This window comes from Gopherus evgoodei, chromosome 2 (assembly GCF_007399415.2).
Source record: "Gopherus evgoodei ecotype Sinaloan lineage chromosome 2, rGopEvg1_v1.p, whole genome shotgun sequence".
NCBI classification, from domain to species: Eukaryota; Metazoa; Chordata; order Testudines; family Testudinidae; genus Gopherus; species Gopherus evgoodei.
The window spans coordinates 48,382,847-48,408,423 of NC_044323.1; the positions used below are offsets into that span (position 1 = coordinate 48,382,847).

General features: G+C 42.3%; 1 protein-coding gene across 6 annotated transcripts in view; it reads left to right on the plus strand.

The window, feature by feature from the left end:
• The first annotated feature begins 5,112 nt into the window (after window positions 1–5,112).
• DYNC1I1 (dynein cytoplasmic 1 intermediate chain 1) overlaps window positions 5,113–25,577 on the plus strand; it is a 240,748-nt gene continuing 220,283 nt past the window's right edge. For 3 of the 6 annotated variants that reach the window (XM_030550613.1, XM_030550616.1, XM_030550618.1), the window contains exons 1-4: window positions 7,666–7,750; window positions 16,902–17,016; window positions 19,045–19,159; window positions 24,018–24,108. In XM_030550613.1, coding sequence (XP_030406473.1) covers window positions 7,716–7,750; window positions 16,902–17,016; window positions 19,045–19,159; window positions 24,018–24,108 — 356 coding nt within the window. In that variant the 5' untranslated portion in view covers window positions 7,666–7,715. Of the gene's footprint in view, window positions 5,364–6,906; window positions 6,982–7,665; window positions 7,751–16,901; window positions 17,017–19,044; window positions 19,160–24,017; window positions 24,109–25,577 lie in introns of those variants that run through there. The other 3 variants (XM_030550619.1, XM_030550615.1, XM_030550614.1) reach the window with 3 other exon arrangements.

Consider the following 25,577-nt stretch of genomic DNA (forward strand, 5'->3'; position numbering starts at 1 on the left):
CCTTACATGACACTTTTTGTAGGACTAGTATGTAGACACCAGACCCAGAGAGCCCTGTAATCCTTATGTACTCTCATGCCTGCTCCCAGTTGGCATAAAGAGTGTGTTGGGTCAACCTCCCTTTTGTGTAACAAATTGTTTCTCATAATAACTTAATGTGATTTTTCATGAATATCTAGGATTTCAACGAACTATAATAACAAACTGTGAAAAGGATGATAAATTATTTTTCATTATAAAGTATACTTGTACAGGGTGTGATACAGGATGGCCAGGGAGCAGTGAGAGAATGGTCCTTTTGAGTGTTGGGACATGGGTGCGCGCTAGCTTGCCCACTGCTAAAAGCCCCTCCCCCAGCCTAGGTAGAAGCTACTAAACCCAGAACCCAACCCAAGCTCAGAGGACAACAAAGGCAATAACGAGAACAGGTGTGGGGGGTCAAAGGGCCCAAACTAGGGAACCAGAAGGGGACAGCGAGCAGAGAACCCCAGACAGCACCCATTGCTCCTTGAAGGCATTGAGAGAGCTGACGGATGTTGCCCAGAGCAACTCTGTGCAGATACGTGAGTGGATAAAAGAACAAAAGACAGACCTACAGTTGCAAGGCGCCCCTCTGCCAACCTTTTCTCCTGGTGTTACGAATGGCCACCTTGGCCATGGCCAAGAGGAGGTTGACAAGGTGGTCCTGCGACTTCATGGGGCCTCGGATCGGGTGTGTGTAAATAAACAAGTGCAGGAAGAAGTGCAGCCAGAACCCCAATAAGAGGTTCTGAAAGAGTCAGAAAAGGGGCTGCAACCTGGCGCACTGAAGCTGGCTCAGGGTATGAGGAGGGGGAGGCCAGGAAGAAGGCTCACGGGGCAGGGGGCCAATGGAAAGATCCAGAGGGCCTGGAGTGAGAGGTGGGTGGGGCGCACCCTCTCGCAGGACCTGCTTGAGGGGCAAGGGGTGGTGTCTTAGCCCCCGCCAAGAAAAGTGTGGGACCCCACATACTAACATTGTCCATCTTGTCACAATGGACTTTGCAAATATAACTATCATATTTTGGACCTACCAAAGCTGACAGTATCATTTAAATGTTACAAGTGTGCATGTGACAGAGAACGGGGTATAGGCAGATGTAGTTTTATTACAGTCCTTTATTTTTATGTTTACATAAACTTTTTTCCCAAGACTGTACCTTCATCTCAGATTCGTATGTCAGGTGAGTTGAGAAGTGTTTAAATATACTGGCTACTATACATATTTGTATCACTGCCCTCTTTTGTATGGAATACAATATGTCAGATCTGCCCCATTTCTGAAGTTTCATTATCTTGTCTCTAAGTGCTAACCTAAAATATGTTTAAAGGGCTAAAACTACTGCAGTTTGAACTCAAAAGTCAAGAAATTCAGAGTTCAGGATGCTTTGAGAACCTGAACTCTGTCCTCTTGCAATTATTTAGTTACATGATCACCTAATATCAGATGGCTGAATATAACTACTTGCAAAATTTTACAGGTATGAATTAAATGTGAAGATACAGAATTGGGACAGAGTTTGGGTGATGCTGAAAAATGTATGTTTTTTATGAAGTGATGTTGAATAGATATTACTAGCAATTAAGTTTTCTTGAGAAAAATGAATATCAGTTATAAATCGTAACAGTGTCATAGATATATTAGTATTTTACATAGCACCTTGTATGCGCATGGTGCTTTATAAACAGCTAAAAAGACAAGGTGTCTGTCCCTTAGAGCTAGCAAGAATTCAACAAAAATGACAAGCCTATATTGTGCAGGGGTAGGGAAGGTAAGAAATCAGTGAACACAAGGAGTAGAGAACTCATTGAGTTGATTAATTTTACATCAGTTTGGCCCCTGGGTTTGGTAACTCCCAGGAGCACCCCTAGAGCACCTTTTTAAAATATAGGTAAAACAACAACATTTTCTCTCCATCTCATGGTATAATAGGTGATTTCAAAGAGAAATTGTTTTTTTGTATATGCACCTCAGCCATTTTATTCTAAATTTCCTTCCATGCTTTCATATGAAAGACTACCATTGACTTCACTGGTAGCTTGTTACTATTTATTAATTTTTCATTTTTTTCAGCACCTTCTCTTTTGACATTGCATTCTCTGACATCTTTATCCTTTGAAAAGAGTAGGTGTCATCTAACAATGAAGCTATAGACTTGATGTAATCTATTCCCATGCCAGTTGACCTGAATGTAGCACATGTCCCTAGGCCAAAGGTTTGAATGTAGTGCATACCTAAAGCATGTCTGTACCTTGAAGCAGATGTCCCTATTCAAAAGATTTGAATATAGCACATATCAAAAGTGCATCTCTGTGGCTTGGTTTGAGGATGTACTGTGATTTTAAAGAAGTGTGGTGTGAGCAATTACTGAAACACGGAATTACATTAGTTTGTAACAAAAACATAACAAAAATATAAGGCATTTAGGATAATAATGTGTCCTTTGAAATGGCCAATAAAGTGTTGCTAAATACTACATCTTAGCATGGACTTGATCTTCCTCTGTTTTCTACAAGTGCCTAACATTTTGGGTGCTACCATAATAACAATAATAGTAGATAGCAGAAGCAGAGAGGGTAACATGGTAAAATGGTCTGGCTTTGCCAATTCAGGAACACTGCATGACAGCAAAGGCCCAATCTTGACTAAAGCCTCTTTCTGTGTACTCCTGTCAATGGCACAACAGCTACTAGGGAAACTTAAAGGAAAGAGTATCAGAGCGGTAGCCGTGTTAGTCTGGATCTGTAAAAGCAGCCAAGAATCCTGTGGCACCTTATAGACTAACAGACGTTTTGGAGCATGAGCTTTCGTGGGTGAATACGCACTTCATCAGATGCATCCAGGGCCGCCCAGAGGATTCTGGGGGCCTGGGGCCATCGGTGGCAGGCGGCTCCGGTGGACCTCCCGCAGGCTACAGGAGCCGCGGGACCGGCAAGTGGCAGGGCGCCCCCTGCGCGGCGAAATGTCTAGAGCTGGCCCTGTTTGGCGGTGGGGGGGCCCCGCCGCGGGTCTTTGGGGCACTTCAGCAGTGGGTCCCGGAATGGAAGGGCCCCCCGCCGCCGAATTACTGCCGAAGACCGGGTTGCACTTCAGCGGCAGGTCCCGCTTTGGCTGTAATTCACTGGTGGGGGGTCCTTCCACCCTGGAGCGGAAGGATCCCCCCCGCTGGCAAAGACTGGGAGTGGAAGAAGCTCCAGGGCCTGGCCCTGCAAGAGTTTTCTGGGACCCCTGGAGCGAGTGAAGGACCCCGCTCCAGGGGCCCCGAAAAACTCGTGGGGGCCCCTGCGGAGCCTGGGGCCTGGGGCAAATTGCTCCTCTTGCCCCCCACTGGGTGGCCCTGGATGCATCTGTTAGTCTATAAGGTGCCACAGGATTCTTTGCTGCTTTTAAAGGAAAGAGAGAATCCGGGGTGTGGGGGATATTTGCTACCTTGTCTCCAATAGAATTGGGGACCACTACATCCTTAACAGCAACTGACCTATCCTGCAAAGCTTATTATTTTTGGAGTGAGATCTGTGATTCAGTACAGCTCACCTGAGTGTGATTGAACTGGATGTGGCATGAGGGTCCGATGCCTTTTTACTGGGATCTGAGCTGTGTGCCAGATGCGGCAAATTCTTCTGCACCACTTGCCCTCCTGCCTTTGTACTGTAGGGTGAAGGTTGTATGTTCTTTGGAGTTGCCTGTAATAGTTGTCAAGTATCAGAGGGTAGCCGTGTTAGTCTGGATCTGTAAAAGCAGCAAAGAATCCTGTGGCACCTTATAGACTAACAGACTAGGAAGCCTCCTACTGCAAGACAAACCCAAGAGAGAAACCAACAGGACTCCACTGGCCATCACATACAGCCCCCAGCTAAAACCCCTCCAACGCATCATCAAGGATCTACAACCCATCCTGGACAATGATCCCACACTTTCACAGGCCTTGGGTGGCAGGCCAATCCTTGCCCACAGACAACCTGCCAACCTGAAACATATTCTCACCAGTAACTGCACACCACACCATAATAACTCTAGCTCAGGAACCAATCCATGCAACAAACCTCGATGCCAACTCTGCCCACATATCTACACCAGCGACACCATCACAGGACCTAACCAGATCAGCCACACCATCACTGGTTCATTCACCTGCACATCCACCAATGTAATATACGCCATCATATGCCAGCAATGCCCCTCTGCTATGTACATCGGCCAAACTAGACAGTCTCTACGAAAAAGGATAAATGGACACAAATCAGACATTAGGAATGGCAATATACAAAAACCTGTCGGAGAGCACTTCAACCTCCCTGGCCACACTATAGCAGACCTTAAGGTGACCATCCTGCAGCAAAAAAACTTCAGGAGCAGACTTCAAAGAGAAACTGCTGAGCTTCAGTTCATCTGCAAATTTGACACCATCAGCTCAGGATTGAACAAAGACTGTGAATGGCTTGCCAATTACAGAACCAGTTTCTCCTCTCTTGGTTTTCACACCTCAACTGCTAGAACAGGGCCTCATCCTCCCTGATTGAACTGACCTTGTTATCTCTAGCTTGCTTGCTAGCACACATATATATACCTGCCCCTGGATATTTCCATTACATGCATCTGAGGAAGTGGGTATTCACCCATGAAAGCTCATGCTCCAAAACATCTGTTAGTCTATAAGGTGCCACAGGATTCTTTGCTGCTGTAATAGTTGGTGTTACTGACTAGATGTGGCCCTTCCTTGGGACACAGACTGGGTGTGGTCAAACTCTCCTACTTTGAAATGGAGCATATCCCTGGTGTCCGTTACAGACATGGATCGCCAGGGATGGGTGTACGGCCTTCCCACCCACGTGGCAGACGAGGTGTTTATGTCACAGCCTGGATGTGACTTGTGCCCCAGACTTGGGCGTGAGTCTGATGCTCCTGTGTCACAGCCAGACACCTGCTACTCTCCCTTTCGGCCGCTGGGTCCCCGCGCTAGGGCCTGGCAGGGAGAGCTACCCTCTCAGTGAGTGTCTCGCGGGGAAGGGCTGCCTCTCCTCGCCTCTCTCGCTGAAGATGCGCGGGGCTAGGCTGCAGAGAGGCGGGGAGATGTCAGCGCCAGGGGCGAGGAGGAGGGGGGAAGCGGCTGTGCCCGGGAGGAGCCTGGCCAGCGTGAGGCAGCACATTCTCCCAGCCGCAGTAGCGAACCTGCAGCAGTAAGGGGGCACCACAAGAAATCGCAGCAGCAGCAGCAGCCATTTGGGATCCAGCCTGCCTGTGAACGCCGTGCTCTGTCCACCTCCTTCCTCCCTGCTGCCCGGGGCCGGGGGAGCGCTGCGCACAGCCGGAAGCCCGTTCGACAGCTGGCGGGGAGCACAGCAAGGTATAGCCTGGGTGCGCGCGCGTGTCCCTTGGGGTACCACTGGCAGCATCACTTGCGCTGGTGCTGCGCTGTGGGATGGCGAAGCCGTGCTCCCGGGGTGCAGGGCTGAAAAGCATGGAAGGGTCCGGGCTGCAGCCGCAAAGGGGAAGAGAAATGCTGAGTCTCTCCCTTTGATCATCTTTACTACAACTAAAATAAAAAGCATCTAGCCTGCACGCAAAGGGGCGGGGGGAGGGGAGGAAAGGCACTGAAAATGCCCCCCTAGCCCCTAACCTGAGAAACAGCTCGGGATCCCTCTGCGGTTGCTGACGGGATGCAAAGTGGCCTGGTGATTGTAGCGCTCCCCTAAATCTGAGGGTGCTCTCCCCATCTGGACAAAGACCGGGAGAGCGTGTGCAGCAGGGCAGTTACTGGGCTCTCCCACATTTACAAGTAGAATAGTCCTGGGTTGTAGAGGGACCAGTCCTGCTAGCAAAGGGATGGACTAGCTGGCCTCAGAGAGCTTTTCCAGCTTTGAACACACACACTCTCTCTTTCTCTCCCCCCCCCCAAAAAAAACTTTGCCTGGGGTAGGAATTATTAATCCCCACACATGCCTACTCCCTGTTCTTGTCCCAGTTTACAACAATACCCATTCATATCAGTGCATCGTCAGAGCAGGTACCTCCTACTATGCTAGGCTGGGTGGAGAGGAGAGGATATGGTGCTTGGAATAACTTGGTTTGTGTCTTAGCGCTGAAGAGGTTAAATCAAAACTGGTTCCTATGTTTAATTTTCTGTTTAATAAAAGGAACAACCAGATTACTTAAATCCACCAAAGCAAACAGAATTAACATTCAATCTTCTGCTATAGCTAGTTTCACAACAGGGTGTGACAGAGTGCTAGGTGGGAAACCCTGAGTCAACACTCTGTTCACAAGAGCTTCAGTCAGGCATAGCGGCTTGGAGCTAAGGAGCCAGACCTGTGCCTAATGTGTGGGTAGGGCAGGATAGAAAGGCTAATTAAGCCATTAGCTAGACCCCACAAATAGGCACAGGAAGGCAGTGAGAAGGGCAAAGCAGGCAGTCAGAGAGATGGCACTCCCTTCGCTTGTGAAGGTGCTAGGTATGCTGTGAAGGTGGTGGGACTCAATTATAAATAAACTGCAGAGGGTGTTGAACCAGCACAAGGGATTCTGCATGGTTTGTAGACAGAGACAGAAGCAGGATCAAGGAGGCCCTGTGACACTGGGTTAGTAAATGATAGAACGAGAGGCCATTTTTCTATGATTAGTGAGCTTAAATCAATTTCTCAATATAATGTTTTTATAGTTATATCTGTCCATTCCTGGGAATTCCCAAAGATCAGCAGGCAGCATAAACCCCATCCCCCTCATATATATTATTGTTTGGAATAGCATATGTATAATAAATATGCCATGTAATACCCTGTCCAGAAGCCTCTCCAAAGTGTCTGATGCATTACACAAGTCAAAAGCCATACTTTTAAATTGTCACAGGCCTTGCTCTGGTATGAAAGCAATCTTTTCCCCTGTGCCTTGGATCCACTTCCACTTACCAGAATCACTTTTAAGATCCCGTGTGGAAAACCAGACTGAAGTAGCATATGATTGCTCATGTGAGTGTTAATACAGGGTACATTACTCTACCTTAAATACTTCTGTCCTATAGAATCTAAACAGACTAAAACATTGTAACCTAATGAATACTAGGGATGAAGTGGAAAGGCCTGACGTGTTCTAGGCTTTGGACACTTGTACCTAGAAATTTATCTTGACATAATTTTTTTTCTTGATCTTCTTTTCTGTATGAGGAAATAAAATTACCTGTAAAACATGCCAAACTTTCAACAATGCAATTCAGCAAAATTCTGTTGGGGGGCAGGGGCGAATCACACACCTTTCTGAGGCTGAGAATGTTACCAAACCTTCCGTATGGAATTCTATCACCATTCACTGATGTACCATATCTTGCTGCTTGTAACATGTCACCTTTTTAAGAAAATGAGATGTTTTCCTTCTAGGGGGAAGCTCCTTCCAAATCTCTTGCTTCCTTCCTTTTCACTCCTTTTATGTGCTCAGCGGTCTGGGTGGGTTTAGCCTGCTTACTTCCTAACAGTCAAGTGCCTTCCCCATCTGCGTTCTCCACTGGGACATGAAACAGCTGGTCTAATGGGACCGCAGTCTGCACTGAGCTCCCCTCCCCCTCATCTCGATCCCTGGGCGGGGCTCTCTTCCACGATGCTCCCAGGCTCACACCCTCAGGCAAAACAGCTCTGACTGCAGCCTCACCCTCCTCCTGCAGCTAGTCCACTGGCCAGGCATCCTGTGGGATGGGCATTCTCACCCGTGAATGGCTCTTCTCCGGCTTCCAGCCAAAGTCAGCAGGCAAGTTTCAACTTTCCCATATCTCCCCTCCTCCCAGAGGTGATGTGTGGGGTGATCATGTGCTCCTCCACCCTCACTATCAAGAGATACCTGTCATCTCTGCTGGGAGCACTTTTTCTGGTATAGGTATACTGGTGTACTCTATTGGCAAAGCAGCCCTAGTGCGATACAGCTTATATTAGAAAAATATGAGCTTTTGCCAGTATAGCTTTTTCCAGACCCCTCTTCCTCCCCCACTCCCACCCCCATGCAAAATAAACTGTACTGGCATAAACCCAGTTTTGCTTGTATAAACTGCATCTACTCTAGGGGCTTCTGCTGGCACAGCTGTGTTGGTGAGGGACCACAGCTCTTCAGCCCCAGACCGACAGAGCTATATCAGCAGAAGTTTGTAGTGTAGGCATGGCCTTGCTTTAAAAACAAACAAATAAATAAATCAAAAATCAAAAATCTGAGATTCTGAAAAACAAGATGGCAGCTGATACGCCATTCTGGACCAATCTAAGTCCTTCTGCTACTTGATAGTTCCCTATTTATACATCTAAGGATTGTGTTAGCTCTTTTTGCCACACAACATTACACTGGGAACTGATATTCATTTGGCTATCTACCATGATTCCTAAGTTCTTTTTGGTCATTGCTTTCCAGGGTACAGTCCCCCGACCCTGTAAGAGTGACATACAGTCTTTATTCCTAGATGTATGACTTTGCATTTGGCTGTGTTAAAAACATTTGTTGTGTGATTGGGCCTAGTTTACCAAATGATCCAGATCGCTCTCTGTAAGTGATCTGTTTTCATTTACCACTCCCCCAACCTCTGTGCCATCTGCTAAGTTTATCAGCAATGATTTTATATTTTCTTCCCAACCATTGATAAAAACAATGAATAGCAATGGGTTGAGAACTGATCCCTGTGGAACTCCTCTACAAACACATCCATTTGTTTCCCTGTTAATCCATGGGATTACATACTAGGATCTAAAGCCAGTTTTCACAAAAGTAAATGCAGGGGAAGCTTTTTGCCTCAATAATATACACAAAACATGTTAAGAAAGGCTTGGTTACAGTAAACATTACAGTAAGAGAGGGTCCAGTGCAGGAGGGACAAAGTTTCTGGAAATCATTTTCTGGGATGATAATGCACCATGGAACAATGTTTAAATTACTGCAATGACTAAGGGCATAGGACCAAGTCCTGCCCTTACTGAAGGCAATGAGAGTTTCTCACTGACTTCAGTGAGGGCGTAGTCAGGCTCACGGAGTGATGCAGGTAACCAACTATGCACACTGTTTGAAAGCATAGGCCTGATCCAAATCCTATTGAAGTCAATAGAAGTTTTTCCACTGACTTACACCGGGCTTGATCCAAAACCCATTAACAGCTGTGTTTTGGCCTACATACATATAATTGCATTATCCGGTGAATAATCAATGTTCAGATGACTCTTGAGTCCCAGCAGTTAATCACAGAGCAAATGTACCTTTTTACCCTATTTGACACTGGTCCCATGCCTGCATATTGGCTCGATGGGCCTGGAGAGAATAGGCTGCATCCTCCTGAGATATAATCCCTCCCTGAAGTCCTGGTGCTGCTCCATGTCACTTCTTATTCCCTCAGCACTGTCTAAATGCCCCAGTTTGACTAGTAGAATAATCAAAGTTTAAATTGGTAAAGTGAGTGATTTCATCAGCATCACTCACTAGTAAACAATTACACGGGGACATTTTTAGGAACACTGCTTTGTGTTTCCCAATCCTCTTTCCACATCTCTTCCCTCTCTCCACGTTTCTTTGGGTCTCTCTCACATTTATCAGTTCAGTTGTTGGGGGCAAACACAACCAAAATTATTCCTGTTGTAATATCTAATGAATACGGCAGGATTACCAGTATGTTAAAAAATATGGAATGACACATACTTAAGTGTATTGCTCTGTGCTCTTAAGTCCCTGATCCTGCAAACATTATCCATGGATGGTTGCATCATTTAGTTTTATGAATAAAATTACTCATGTGCTTAGACATTTGTAGTATTGGGCCCCCAATATGTGGGTTTAAGTTGTGCAAAATCTTATATTATTCTGATCATATAAAAATATTGCTTTCCAGAGATAGGATATCAGAATTATTATTAAGAGCCAGAGTGTGATGTCCTGAGACATGTGCAATAATACCACTTACCATGAGTAGTCCCATTAAAGTCAATTGGGCTACTTGTGGAGTAAGGGACTACTCAGTGCGAGTAAGAATATTGTAATTTGGTTTTAAATAAATATGCAAAAATTAACTATGAATACTAAAGATTTGTTCACAGACTGTCAACCCATTCATCCCATACTGCATATGGAAAAAAATACCCCTAACAACAGGCAACCTAAAGAAAATGTAGTTAGTGTTTATATGTGTTGCCTGGAGTATTAACAGAGTAGCTTAAAAATCTTTAACCTTTTGGAACTAAATGAAAAATTTGACCTAATCATATCCCAAGCATGCAGTTATCTATTCAAGTGCATGATATGCTGCACTTGGCAAAGCTTGTGAATGTTGTATCCCTGCCTTTCACTATCTCCATAATAATAATAAAACAAATTTGCTGATGGGATCAGAAGGTATTGTAATGAAGACAAAAAAACAGTGATGCCATTCTGCATTTGTGCAGAGAAAGCCCATTGGAAATGTGTCCCATTATTTCCAGCGGCATTTTCTTCTTTGGGGAAAGTTGATTAATAGTGAGAAAATAGAAGAAAGTCTATTTTTTTTTTTACCCTTATTGGGCCTGTCCACATGCCTTGAAACACATTATGTAAATTCTGTATTATTTTATATTTACCATTTAGGCCTGGTAATTATAAATTAAAGCCCATTTAGTTTTATCTCACCAGTCCAAACACAGAAGAACTGAAAAGAGAAGGATAATTGTATTTTCTGTAACCAATGCAGTCTTTTAGCTAATGCACTTTGAGTCTTGGGCCATGCCTACACTAGTGAGCTTACAGCAGCAGAGCTGTACCGATGCAACTGTGCCACTATAAGACTGGTCATGTAGCCACTCTATGCCAACAGGAGAAGGCTCTGCCATTGACATAATAAAATCACCTCCATGAGACATCGCACTGTCCACACTGGCGCTTCTGTTGGTGTAACTTATGTTGCTCAGAGGGGTGGTTTTTTCACATCCCTGAGTGACATAAGTTATACCAACAAAAGTGGTAGTGTAGACATGACCTTATAAGTGATCCTTTCTTTACAGTTTACTCTAGCCTTGTGATTATTATTTTTTCTTATTTAAAATATTTGTGTTATATAAAATGCATATGAAGGCAGAGAAGAAAACAAATATAGAAAGAAATTGTGCATGCCACCAACAAGGCGAACCAATGAAAACAGAACTATTATGTATAATTATAATCCACATATTAGTATTAATCTCACAGATAAAAGAATAAGGACCAAATCCCCTCAGTATTGTTTTTGTAATCTTTCAACTAAACAAAGTTCTTTCCTGACTCTCACATGAATGCAAATGAGGCTTCAGTGAAGTCAATGGGATTGCAGTGGTATAGATGAAGTCAAAACCTGGTCTCTCATTTCTATGTATCAATCAATTGGCATCATTTTTGAGACTTCATTTTTCTCATTTGGGCAACAAAAATGATTAGGGGCAACAGCTTCCGTATGAGGAGAGATTAATAGGACTGGGACTTTTCAGCCTGGAAAAGAGACAAGTAAGGGGGGATATGATAGAGGTCTATAAAATCATGACTGGTGTGGAGAAAGTAAATAAGGAAGTGTTATTTACTCCTTCTCCTAACACAAGAACTAGGGGTCACCAAATGAAATTAATAGGCAGCAGGTTAAAAACAAACAAAAGGAAGTATTTCTTCACACATTGCACAGTCAACCTGTGGAACTCTTTGCTAGAGGATGTTGTGAGGGCCAAGACTATAACAGAGGTCAAAGAAGAACTAGATAAATTCATGGCAGATAAGTCCATCAATGGCTATTAGCCAGGATGGGCAGGGGTGATGTCTCTGGCCTCTGTTTGCTAGAAGCTGGGAATGGGTGACAGAGGATTGATCACTTGATGATTACCAATTCTGTTCATTTTCTCTGGGGCACCTGGCATTGGCCACTGTCGGAAGACAGGATACTGGGTTAAATGGACAATTGGTCTGACCCAGTATGGCCATTCTTATGTTCCTAAAATAAGACATGCGCTTTGTAAAAAGACCCAACTTTTCCTATGATTTCATCATACCTACTGTAAATCACAGATCAGAAACAGAGGTTGTTGGAATGTTTGCCACAGTTGTGCTTGTTATTTGATATCATTAGGCTTGACAGAATTCTTTTTTTTTAAAATAATTTCAATGGATAACATCAATCTTTATTTGTTAGCATTTTTTATTGTTATCAATTTACATTTTTACAATTGCAGGAAATAGTGCGGGATGGGGCCAGAAAATAAGGAGGCTCAGATGATAATTATTTAATGACAGTAGACACAGAGATTCAAAAGTTAAAACTTTATAACCAGTAAAACACAAATTGTCAATGTGTCACAATATAAAGTAAATATCCTTAAATCAAACTCTAAGAAGTTGTCAAAGAACACACATCTTGAACTCAGCTCTTCACACAGGGCTCTTATACAGTAGTAAGCTCTAACCTGCCACCCAGTGACCTCTTAGCACTTTCCAGAATAGAAACTGAACCCTGACACAGGACTCCGGTCCTGAAATTTGATTGGCAGAATGCTGGGAGTCCTGGCTGGTTCACATCATCTACATAAACCCAGCACAGGATCAGGAAGTCATCTGTGTAACTGGAATCCATCTGCTTTTCAGATATCCATTTGGAAGAAAGATGGTTTTGTGGACAGGGCATTGAACTACGACTCAGGCTAACACATATGCACACCAGCTGGTTTACAGTAGTACTGCTCTTATTTGATTAATGTCAATAACTTATAATGCAGGGGATCATATGATAGGTGCAGTTCCTTTTGACGACTGACTACTCTTGTGTATGATCCCAAGGGACCCTTAATGCTCTGGCACTGCAAAGAGGTCACTTAGCATTACGTAGGCAGGGAAACACAGGACTTCTTGCAGCATTCCTCATGAAATTTAATGCATTATCTTTGCTATATGTGAGGTTCACTGTGTTTAAAAAAAGACACATATGTAATAGAACATTATGGCTCTTAATGAGGGGTTTGCAGTGTCATAAAGGAACAGTGAAAGATTAAATAGCTGATGCTCAGATCATGGAAAAAGCCATTTTGATTTCCTGACATTAAAAGAACCATCTTCTGGAAACCTATTCAACTGATATCTGAAAAACTGCTTGAAAGGGAAGTTAAGCCGTCAGGGTTTCTGTCATCAGCCTTAAAACAAATTTGCATATTTTCTGCATAGAAATAGGATCCTATTCTCTGTTGCCAAACTGCAGCACTAAAAGGATGCAAAAAGCTTTATTTAGTCCTAAGGGCTCCTAGGGGAAACTCTGGAATCAGCATTCAAATGTGTGCAGCAGATTAGGAAAATGACTTCAAATAGTATCAGAGGGGTAGCCATGTTAGTCTGGATCTGTAAAAGCAGCAAAGAATCCTGTGGCACCTTATAGACTAACAGATGTTTTGGAGCATGAGCTTTCACCCATGAATTCTTTGCTGACTTCAGACAGGATTTAGACCATATCATTGCAAGCCCCACAAATCCAACACAGATTTTAAAGGCAGAGTAATACTGATATTATCATTAAAAAGTCATATTATTTTCTAATCATTTGCCTGTTCAAAAGATCCCATCTTTTATATTGACTAATCACATGGTTCATTGGCACCCAGAAATTATTATTGTTGCTTAAGGTAATATTGCTTTGTGCTATTTATGTGGACTAACTTTGTTCTGACTGTTTTGTTTTCTTTTTCTCAAACTGAAAACAATGAACAATGCATTTATGTTTATGAATGGAGCCTGGACAGGAGGAGTAATCCAGCTGGCTATCAAAAAAAATATGGCCACAGGTAGAATTATACAGCCAGATGGGCCAAAACTTGTTAGCTAATTGAATCTTCCATAGTCATAGTCCCCTGCTGTTTTCTACATTTACACTGAGCTGGTAGAGGATGAACCAGGAAACCACTGTAGGCTGGGAAGCCTGAAAATCCTGAAACCTACTGTGCCATGATGCAGCCCACAAACTTCAGCCCTACATTCTGTATTGAAGTATGGCTTGGACAAAGAGGAGTTTAACTGCTGGTGTGTTTGTGCTGGTGTGTGACTTCAGCCTGAGGAGCATTAGCTTGCATGACTTGCTATATACAGCTCAGTTTGTGCTGAAGCAGATGCTCTCGATCCTGCTCTTTCTGCTACTGCTATAGATTTGTTGAGTGTTTATGCATTTACCCCATATTGCATGGATTTCTCTGTTTCCTCAGCCTCCATAAACAAAAATATCTTCAAGGACAACATAAGAATTTCAGTTGTGTATTTGGAGTTCCCAGGAAATTTTGCTGTCAGTACCTGCTATATGATGGACTCATTTTACTTGTTTTGAGGGGGAAAATTTGTGACAGCACAAGAATTTGAGAGCTTGAAATGTCATGTCTGTTTTAGCATGTAGATTTCCAGGTTATCTCCTGTCAGTGCAGGCACTGATTTATATGTAGCTGTCATTAGTATCACTGGAGAATAACCCATTTAAATTTCCCATGCACTGCATCAGACAATAGACCTCTGTTGCATGTACATGTCAGGGACTCTAACCCCCAGACGGCAAAGTTTGTTGTCTGACCGCTAGAGAGACAGGCAACACCAGCAAGGTCCGATCCAAAGCTCTTTATTGACAAGTGCACGCATCAATAGAGAGCAGCTCGTCTCCAGCGAGAACCAGCCTGCTCTTTACATCTTAGTATAAGCCTATATAGACAGTTCTGTCGCGTCATAAATTATTCACTGGAGCAACCCACCCCCTTCTTTTAACAACTAGAAACTAGACACCTTTTAGTATACATGCATGCCTAAAGTTAGAAATGTAGGGGAGTTAAAAACAAACAAAGAACAAAACCAGGGAGTGAAAACAAGGAGGCTGGGAAACTAGGGCTCTTATCAGTTCTTCGAAGGAGCTGCCCTAACACAGCACATCTGGGACTATGCCAGGAATGCAGCTTCTCTCTTATCTCACTTTTTTCCAGCGCTTGTGAGACATGCTGCTGCTTCTCAGTGTTTTTCACTCAGGAATTACCCACAAACCTCTGTTAGCCTGACTTTGGTCAGGTTGGCATACCTGGTTTTGTCTGCAATATCTTTATTCAGGCCTAACATACATGCCATTTGCATTGACCACACTGATTCTGAGCTGTAATGTGTATGTGGTCAGTGAGGTATGTAATTAGCTCTTTACACTAGACTCTGTTCTAGTGTCTCTGAAGGAATCTTTATGTAAAGTATTATTGAGCAAATAAATCGCTATTGATGCCATTACATAATAGTATATAATGGTTCTGAAGCTGGGGTTACAGACTGAGTAAATAATCAGCCAGTTAAGTCACTGATTTGTGAAGTAACAGTATGGTTTAATGGTTAGAGCACAAGTCTGGCATTAGTTAGTCTTTTGGGAGATATTCCTGCTTCATATGATCTGTGCTGCAGGTCACCTATCTGTAAAATAAATAAACAAACATAATCTTGATTTGGAGGGCACACTTAAATGACTGCAGAGGCTGGTGATTGTTCAAAACAGTGAGAGCTTATTTCTTACGAAGACTTTGCATGAATCCTTAGAAGGAGGAGTGAATTTCATCCTGCAAGAAGGGCAATTACTTCACTCAGGTGAAGATTCACTTTCACCTCTACCCCCTAGCAAATCCTTGGTGCCCAGTTTGGCTACTTGGCACGGGGGGACAATATACCCTCAGGATATAAAAATGGTCACAAAAGAAATAAGGCTGACGTTAATATTTAGAGCCTGATCTTGCACCAAAGTATGAAGTTTACAACAGGGGTCCGTGGGAAGATGATTGAGCTCCTGGTGTCTAATCCAAAGTTCATTGAAATCAGTGGGAGTTTTTCAGGCCTTAAAGCTTCCATTTAAACTGACAAAAAGCAGTTGCTTCACAAAGGTGACCTTCTAATAAAAGTCATTAGTACATAGTACTAAAGTTAGTTTTACCCAATGTTTGAGGCACTGTCTCGGGATAGATATACCCCATCACAGGGTGTCGGGTCATGTGTGGTCAAAGAAAGGGAAGAAGGTGTACTGCAGTAGGGCGTATGCTGGTGACCCTTACTATGAAACGTGGTAGTACAGCCTAGTGGCCAGAGTCAATAGAGCAGCCCTTCTGCTCTGGGTAGCATTGCCTAATGGCTGGAGTCAATAAAGTTGCACACCTCTGTGGGATTGTGTGGCCTATTGGCCCATTGGGGAAGTGGAGTGTCGCTCACAGGTGTGTGGCACTCAGGGTAGGGGGACTCGGGCCCTCTCTGCTCCTCTGAGCCCCAGCCCAGGGCCCTGGCAGTGGTGGGGTTACTCGCCACTGAGTATCCTCCTGAAACACACTGACTGGTTCCCTGGTTCACCCATCGGAGCAAAGTCTAAGTCCCCTGGCCTGCTTCCTACCCTGCCTTTGCCAGCGATGGTCTGCAGGTCTCTGGGGTACTCAGGCAGTGTAGTTTCTGATGGCATGGCCTCCTCTCTGGGTTCACTAGGCAGCCTGGAATCCGTCTAGTGCTTTGCGTGCCTTGGCTCTGGGCCTGTAGCAGCTCCCTGGAGAGAGTCTGCTGTCTGCGTACTCTCCCTTCAGCATCCTGCCCACACTGAGCTGGGCTGCTTCCTTTTATATCTTGCCTCCGGGCATGCCCAGCAGAGGTGAAGGGGTGTGGCTTCCTTAGCCTGAAATGCACAGTTAACCCTTGTGGGGCCAAGGTGGGGTAGCACAGGGATATTTTGGGGTGGTGTCTTAAAATGGGAAATTGTCTAACAAAGATTATTTACCATATTACACTATGGTACTAAGGATCAATGCTTATATAACTATACATTTACAATAATCTCGAATATCATTTTTGATGCAATCAGTAAACAGAAAAAATGTTTAATTCTGACCATTTTTCTCAGTTTCCATAACTTTATTTTATTTTTCAATAGAGTCAAAATGTCAGACAAAAGTGATTTAAAAGCTGAGCTTGAGCGCAAAAAGCAGCGCTTAGCACAAATAAGAGAGGAGAAGAAACGGAAGGAAGAAGAAAGGAAAAAGAAAGAGGTAAATATGCACACACTCATTAAAATGTCAGAAGCCTACGGAAAGGTTTAGCATTCCAATATGGTGTACGTAGGGCAGGTGTCATGTAGGAAGTGATCCTTATAACCACAGTAGCTTTAAGCCTAAAATAAAAATGCTTATTTCAGCCACGAAAGTTTGAAATAAAAATCACCTCCAGAATATACAAGTTGTCAACAGACAACAGTTTGGACAATATGATATGCATGTGTATGTAGAAAGGAATAAGATTTGCCACAATGCTTTCTTCTGGGAATTCCTTTAGTGGGGGAAGAGGGCTTTTTTTTTTTTTTTTGACCCATTACAACCTAAATAAATGTTTTGGGGTTTTTTTGTTTTGTTTTTTACTCTTAAGACTGGCTTGATTGCTGGCTAAGGTAATAGATTTGCAGTGATGATTCTCCACTAAAGTAAAACATAATTGCAATTGCATTTTAGCCTCCTGTCATCAGTGCATCTTTCAGCTCTATTAAAGTTTGATTGACATATTAGTTTGTTTGTCCTTGACAATATGCATTAGGTTTTTCATTAAGGGATTTGTGCTCCTTTTTATTCAGTCACTTAGTGAAATAGAGGTGAGAATTGACAGGGAAAGGATATTCATTTTCATGCAAAGTCAAAGAAGCATTAAGCGATTATATTTTTTTGCCTTCGACTGTCAACACTTACTGTAGTCTAAAGCACCTGTTATCCCTTACTAATAACTGGTTTCCTTTTAAACTGACACCTTAATATTGTTCACGTGTTTCATAGAATTACTATGGAATCTGATGCGATACAAGAAATCAAAAGTTCTAATTCATGTTGTCTCTTTTAATCTTTTTATCATTTTATACAGTTTTGTACAATTACCAATAAACAGTCCATAAAGTCAGTCAGGGAGGGGAAAGGAAGAAGAGCCACCTTACTCCACTCCATAAGTGGTTTTAAACACACTGTATGTATTAACAGCCAGTTAAGCGAGACATGGGGAAAGAAGGGAGCCAAGCCAATGGATTGTATGTCTTCTCACAGACATCAGGAACCAGGAGGTTTCAAAGCCCCACCTCTTGCCTTTCTCCTGCTCTTTCCCCTAGCGAGGCTTGTGTGTGTGTTTGTAGGGGGGGCATTTCATGGACAGTAACTCAGATCTCGAAGAGTTATGAACATTTGTTTCCCTTTCTATTGTTTTTTCCCATGGAAGGAAAACATTTAGCCTCATGTAGGCCCTATTCCTGGAGCATTGCTGTCAGTGGAAGTTTTCCCATTAAATTCAGCGGGAACAGAATCACGACCATATTTATTTATTACTTTCAAGTGTGTCAGGGTCAGTACATATTTTAGCTAAGGGCATGTCTACAGTAGAAACTTGCATCGGCGCAGCTGCACTGATGAAGCTGTGCTGCTGTATTGCTTCTGGTGAAGACGCTTTAATCCGACAGGAGAGAGCTCCCTTGTTGGCTTAATAACTCCACCTCCACAGGAGGCAGTACCTATGTTGGTGGGAGAAGCTCTCCTGCCGACATAGCACTGTCCACACCAGTGCTTAGGTCAGTGTAACTGTGTTGCTCAGGGGTGTGGATTATTCACACCCCTGAGCAACATAGTTATACTGAAGTCATTCTGTAGTGTAGACCAGGGCTAATTCAGTATGACTGTCTCTACCTGTAGCATGTCAGCCTTCTTATGCAGAATCAAGATCAAAGGTCTCTCTTAACCTCCCAGTATTCTACAGTACAATGGCATCCAACAAGTAATAGGGAAAAGATTTGAATCATAGCTTAAGAAATATTCCATATAAATTTGTACTGGTTCCTGCAAACATCCCTTTGGCTCTATACAATCTCAAACACTGGCAGAGTCCTCCTGTTATAAATTCAGTATAAATGAGCTGCCCAAGTATATCTTCATTGCTGTCACAGTACTCCATAATAGCCCAGGAACCATGGTTGCATATATGTTCTCCTCCCACTTAATCAAGAAACTGCATTGTATGTCATTCAAGCTAATTGTTTATTATCTTTTATTCAGGCTGATCAGCAGCAAAAGAAAGAGCCAGTTCAGGAAGATTCGGATCTAGATCGCAAAAGAAGAGAGACAGAGGCTTTATTACAGAGCATTGGTATATCCCCAGAACCACCTCTAGGTACTTAGATGAGCACATTGTAAACATGTGGCTATTACATAGTTGTTGCATTTTTTAAAATTAAAAGCATGCTTTGCTTTTGTGTTATTTGGCTGTATTAGTGAAGTGAACTCTTCTGCTTGGAAACCATTCATATCATATCACTCATATACGCCAGTTCATAGCATTTCCAGCACTTACCATTGCAGACCATCAGCTTTATTTCTGAGAGGACTTTTCATAAACACAATTCTAAACCATGTTTGATTTCTTTGGTTGCTGCTCTATTTATATTCTCTTCTATCTTTCCACCCAATGATATTAATATTATATCTCTTTAGTACCAATTATTGGACATAAATACAGTTTTATCATTTGTATACTCAGAGAAGAAAAATATCTCTGTGGAAGGTTTTCTTATTATTTTAAATAATTTTAACAAGCAAAACTGAAGAGAATTAAAAAGGAAAATATCCAAATATTAACAAACTTATAGTCAAATCATTATTTTAGATTGTTTTATATAGTTTATTCCTTGCTTTCATTGCTTTTCTGTTTTTGACTGTTTAGTTCTTAAACCCTAGATTCCTCACTTTAAATACATATGGGATGATTTTATAATATGGGTTTCATTATCAAATCTATTTTTGATAACATGTCTTGCATGTAGTGTTTTATTCTGTGTGTTGCTCAATGTGTGATCCCAAATGTGAGAAATTATTTTGTCTTTTTTTCCTTTGTTTCTCTCTCCCTCTCATTCAAAAGTGTCTTAAATATCCTGGATGAAATCATGTCCCCATTGAAATTAATGAGGAGTTTTTCCATTTATTTCAGTGGGACCAGGATTCCACCCCCTATATACTGCTGCCTGCAAAATTCAGGGACATCCAAAAGCTCAACAAACCATTCAGGCCCTGATTCAGGAAAGCACTTAAGCACATTCTTATGTGCTGTCCTAAATAGGGGTGCTCTCCTGAACTGCTGCCTCAGTTCCTAAATGAAAGTAACTAAAACTTATAGAAATGTGTACCTATTTTAATAAATTATGATGCTGTAATTCCAGCAATAAGATATCAGATCCTGAAAGAAGTGTCTGACAATTATTTGTTAGGTTATTTTAACTTATCAGAAAATGCATTTTGTATATTATAAAAGCAAATTAACAGTAATTTTAATAGAGAAAAATCACAAAATATAAATATTTATCTACTAAGGAGCACCAAAATTATTATGTCCTGTCTATTGCATATGGAGTCATAGAGTTTAAGACCAGAAGGGACCACTAGGTCATCTACTCTCACCTCCTGTATATCACAGGCCACTAACACCACCCAGCAACTGCACACTAAACCCAACAACCAAACACACGTAAAACACAAGGCAGAGTAAAAAGCAACAGAGTCCTGTGGCACCTTATAGACTAACAGAAGTATTGGAGCATAAGCTTTTCGTCTGACGAAGTGGGTATTCACCCAGGAAAGCTAATGCTCCAATACTTCTGTTAGTCTGTAAGGTGCCACAGGACTCTTTGTCGCTTTTTACAGATCCATACTAACACGGCTACCCCTCTGAAACTTGACACCATTGCAGAGTAGTTCAACTTCCTATCCTGAATTAATGATGTTTGCTATGTTTACTATGACACTATCCAGAGAACTTTAATTTAACATCTAAAATTATTAATTCTTGTTAAACAATAGCGTTTCCTTTTCCCCATAAAAATTGGCTATCAAAATCTCTTCATAAACTCCCTCAATCCTTCCTTCAATGTTTTTAAGGCCAGGCTTGACAAAGCCCTGGCTGGGACGATTTAGCTGGGGATTGGTCCTGCTTTGAGCAGGGTGTTGGACTAGATGACTTCCTGAGGTCCCTTCCAACCCTAATATTCTATGGTTCAATGAAAAATTTCTGGAAAAATACACCACAAAACCAATGATATAACTGAGATACATGAATGATATTTTCATCCTCTGGACAGATGACCTAAACTCCCTCAGATTTCCACCACAACTTCAACTATCATAACCCATCCATTAAACTCTTTTTAGAACACTCCCACACCAGCATCAGCTTTCTGGACACCATGATTAGCTTCAGCAATGGACTCTAGCAGACATCTATTATACAAAAAACCCACCGATCATCACGCTCACTCCCACAGATCCAGTAATCACCTGAGACACCAAGAAATTTGTTGTCTACAGCCAGGCACTCAGATACCATAGAATACGTTCCAGAGAGAAAGTCTGGGATAGATCTTAACGCACTTAAAACTGCCTCCACCAAACAAGGACATTCCACCAGAGAAGTAGGTCACATAATGGAATGGGCCACTTAAATATCCTGGGAGAACCTGCTTCACCACAGGAGAACCCCCCACCCCCAATCTTACACACATAGATGTCACCTATGACCCCACACTGGAATCTATATGGGATATCAAACAATTATAACTCATACTTGATGGGGCCTACACCCTGAATTTTTTTTCCTGACCCCCCTTCTGGCATTCAAACACTCCGCAACCTTGCTGCGCTCATCATCAGAAGACACCACAGACCAGGAGACACCAACTCAAAGTAGCATCAGATCTGGCCAGAGCAACAGATGCAAAACCTGTAGACATATTTCCGCTGCTAATATGATCACTACCCCTACAATACACCTTTCAGAATCCATGGGTCCTACACATGCCTATTTTAACACGTGGTGTACCTCACCCACTGCATCAACTGCCCCAATAACAACAATATGGGTGAAACTGGACAATCACTATGCTCTCAAATGAACTCACACAAAAAATGATAAAAGAAAAAAACACTCTATCATCTATGGGTGAACACTTTTCACAAAGTAATCACTCCATATCTGACCTCTTAGTCCTCACCCTCAAAGGAAACTTGTACAACACCTTCAAAAGACAAGACAGGGCACTTAAAGTCAACTCTGCTGGACACTAAAAACCACAGACTTAACAAAGCCACTGGTTTTATGGACCATTACAACAAGTTGTAACACACCATGCTGCTTGCTAACTTTCTATTGTCCTACAACAGATGAATTTGGTCTCCTACAACATGTTGAACCACTTGTGCTTAACAATCTGTCCCACCTTGTATTTAACTTGAGCAGCCTGGTTTCCTTCCCCAGACTGAAAAAAAGCTCTCTGAAGCTTGAAAGCTTGTCCTGTCCACCAACCGAAGTTGGTCCAATAAAAGATATTACCTCACCCATCTTATCTCAATCAAAAGACATTAACAGCTGTAATCTTGTCCCTTTGGATAGGCATACAATATTCAGCTCCCTCTGGGGTTACCTAAAACTGAGGTTACATCTACACTTGGAGCTAGAGATGTGATCCCCAGCTTGTGCAGACATAACTAGCTCTCATCAGTTTAGAGTGCTAGAAACAGTAGTGTAGATGGGGTAGTCCAGGCAGTGGAGAGCAGCGACATGGAGCTAGCCATGACACATACAAAACTGCCTGAACCCCCTGGGTACGTACTCGGCATGGCTAATCTCTGCCATCGCTTCTGCTGCCTGTGCTGTTCTGGCTACAGTACTAGTTTTAGCATGCTAGCTCGATGAGAGCTAGCCTGAGTATGTCTGTTTGAGCTGGGAATCACACCCCAGCTCCATTGTGTTGACATACCCAAAGATGCAAAGCCACTGCTTGCCTGTACCTGCCAAGGGGCTGTCATGAAAATGAATTCATTTTTCATACTCTAGTCATTTCTCTGCCAATCCCTAGTGAGAATATGTGTGAAAGATTTGACCAAATGGAAAATCCAAGTCTCTTGACAGGTCTGTCATTATATCTTATAGGGTATAACAAAATAGTTAAAAGTTTTACTCTGTTAAATGTAAAAGGAAAATGCACATGATTTAAACCAAATGGAAATCATTACTGTGCATTAAAATCTTTCTGTGTTTTCTTCCATGTGACTGCTTTCAAGGATACTTGCATTAAATCTGGAGAGGAGACATCTCAGTCTTTCTTTCGGACAGTTAAAAAAAGTTTTTTGTTTTTTTATTTTACTTTTTGTATTTGTTGTTTCTACACTTAAGAGCTTTAACTCTTATAAATTTGTTCCTTTCCTACTTAGTAAGACAAACCTGTCTTTGCATATATATACATATACGTGAAATATACCAGCCCTTGAAAGTAAAGGAAAATGCCTAAGAGTCTGATCAAATGCCCATTGAAGTCCACGAGGGTCTTCCACTGACTTCAGTGAACGTTGGGATCAGACCCCCAACAGAAACAGTAACACTCTGTGACTCGAATTACCTAAAAACAGAACCACAACAATACATTCATATACATTCTCGTTGCTGCTGAAAGAGGCTTTTTTTACCTGGTTGGATTTCCCCATTCTGTTTTTACTTTGGATCTGATTTACACAAAGAAACGCAGGTCACATTCAATAGATTTTAATTTAAATTCAAATGTAATTGCTTTATTGCCTCGTGCCATTTGATTTTAGCAGAAGAGTTCACTTAGATTTCTAACAAATAAACAAAAAGGTTTGATTTTTTTAAAATCTTCTACAAATCAAATTTAAAATTAGCAAAAGAAACAGCAGTGTTGCTTTACTTCCACAGTATCCCTATGTCAATTATGTATAGAATTAGAGTTGGCTTTCAGTCTGTCTAAATTCATTACAATTTTAAAATTTCCAAAAATATTTAAAAATTCACTTGACTCTTTTCCTTTTCTTTTCCTTTCCTTTCTTTATTTGCTTTCACCATTTCAAACACTCCTAATCATTTATCCACTCTAATTTGGTTGATTGGTTTTGATTTGTCTGACACTGCTCTTCATCAGTGCAGTCGCTGCATGATTTAACATGGGATACCTGTTATTTTCATTATTTAGTCCCAACCCCTATGTCTCCCTCTTCGAAATCAGTGAGCACCCCCAGTGAAGCTGGCAGCCAGGATTCAGGAGATCTGGGACCAATAGGAAGGTAAGACAGACATTAGATAATGTTGAATGAAAGTATTTTTTCACTCCCCACTTTTTTTTATTTGTTTAAACAAGAACATTGTAGGTCCAATATATACATTTGTTTCTGCATTCTCCACCATGTGTTACCATTCAATATGGCTGGTGTCAGGTATGGAGTAAAGGTATGTGGCAGTCTGATCTTAGGTTATAGACATCAGAAACTAATGCAAGAAGCAGAAATGTATACATAATCTGCCCACTCAGAATGGAAACGTGGTGAGCCCCAAGGACATAGAAAATCCTGCAAACCCGTACCCATGTGAGTAATCCTTATTTATATTGGTAGTCCCCTTGAAGTCATATTGGCCACATGATTCCGCATATAGCACCTGTCTATGTTAAGTTTTTGGTCTGCTGTCCAGCACTGTGCATGGTAGTAAAGGTGTGTATGTAAGAGAGGCATGGGGAATAGCTTATTTGGAAACACCTGGGAACACATAAGAGCGTTTAACTAATGTTCCTCTCCGCAAAACTGTGGCTATCAGATAGCTGTGTGCATGGAATGGGAGGAAAGTGCTTCATCAGTGTGTCAGTAAGAGATGGGCCCCAAGGGCCCCCAGAAATGCCCTTGTTGCATCTTCAACGTATTACTGATATTGGGAAATGAAATGACAGCACCATAGTGTTTCCCAGGGCATCCTGAGTATAATGGGGACACCTGTTGTCCTGGCTTGAAACCACAAGAGATACAAATTTCTGCACCATATTTCAGGGACAAAAACCATAGTGAATGGTGGATCTCCTAGTGACTGCACTGAGGAGGGGTTAAGCATTCTGTGACTGTTCCAGTCATCCACAGCAGGGTGTGTGATCCAGACCTCCATGAACTCCTGGAAAACAGCCTGTGAAGCTACGCAGACCACTCTGCAGTTTGGAATTGCCTGTCAGGTGACCACACCCAGCCATACCTGTACATTCATAGACACTATTGACCCTGGGCTTCAGGTGGCTTCATTTACCAGGTTCCAAGATCATATAGAACTCATTTTTCCTTTCCTGCACTCCGATTGTTATATTATCATTGCAAGAGCTGATATAAGAGGAAGTTAAATAAGCCATTATCCATAAATAAGCAACATTTCTGCTGGCATGACACAGCTCATACTCATGCCAAGCACACCTTGTGCACAGAAAGATCATATTTTTGATGCTGAAAATGTATTGTTTCCTTACTTAACCTAATGAGCTCTCTTTGCAGTACCACTGTGGTATTTGGGCTACATAAACATTGAGGAAATGCACCCATCCCTTCCCCTCCCCGCCATCTCAGAAATGTGGCATGCACTTTAGAAGTGGTGGAGTTAATTAAGTAGCAACCCATTACTATGAATAAGGCAGTTCAAAAACTGGAAAAGAATGTAATGCCAAATTCATAGTCAGACAGCCGACCCTGATTTGTCAAAACCCCTTGGATATGAGAGGAAATGG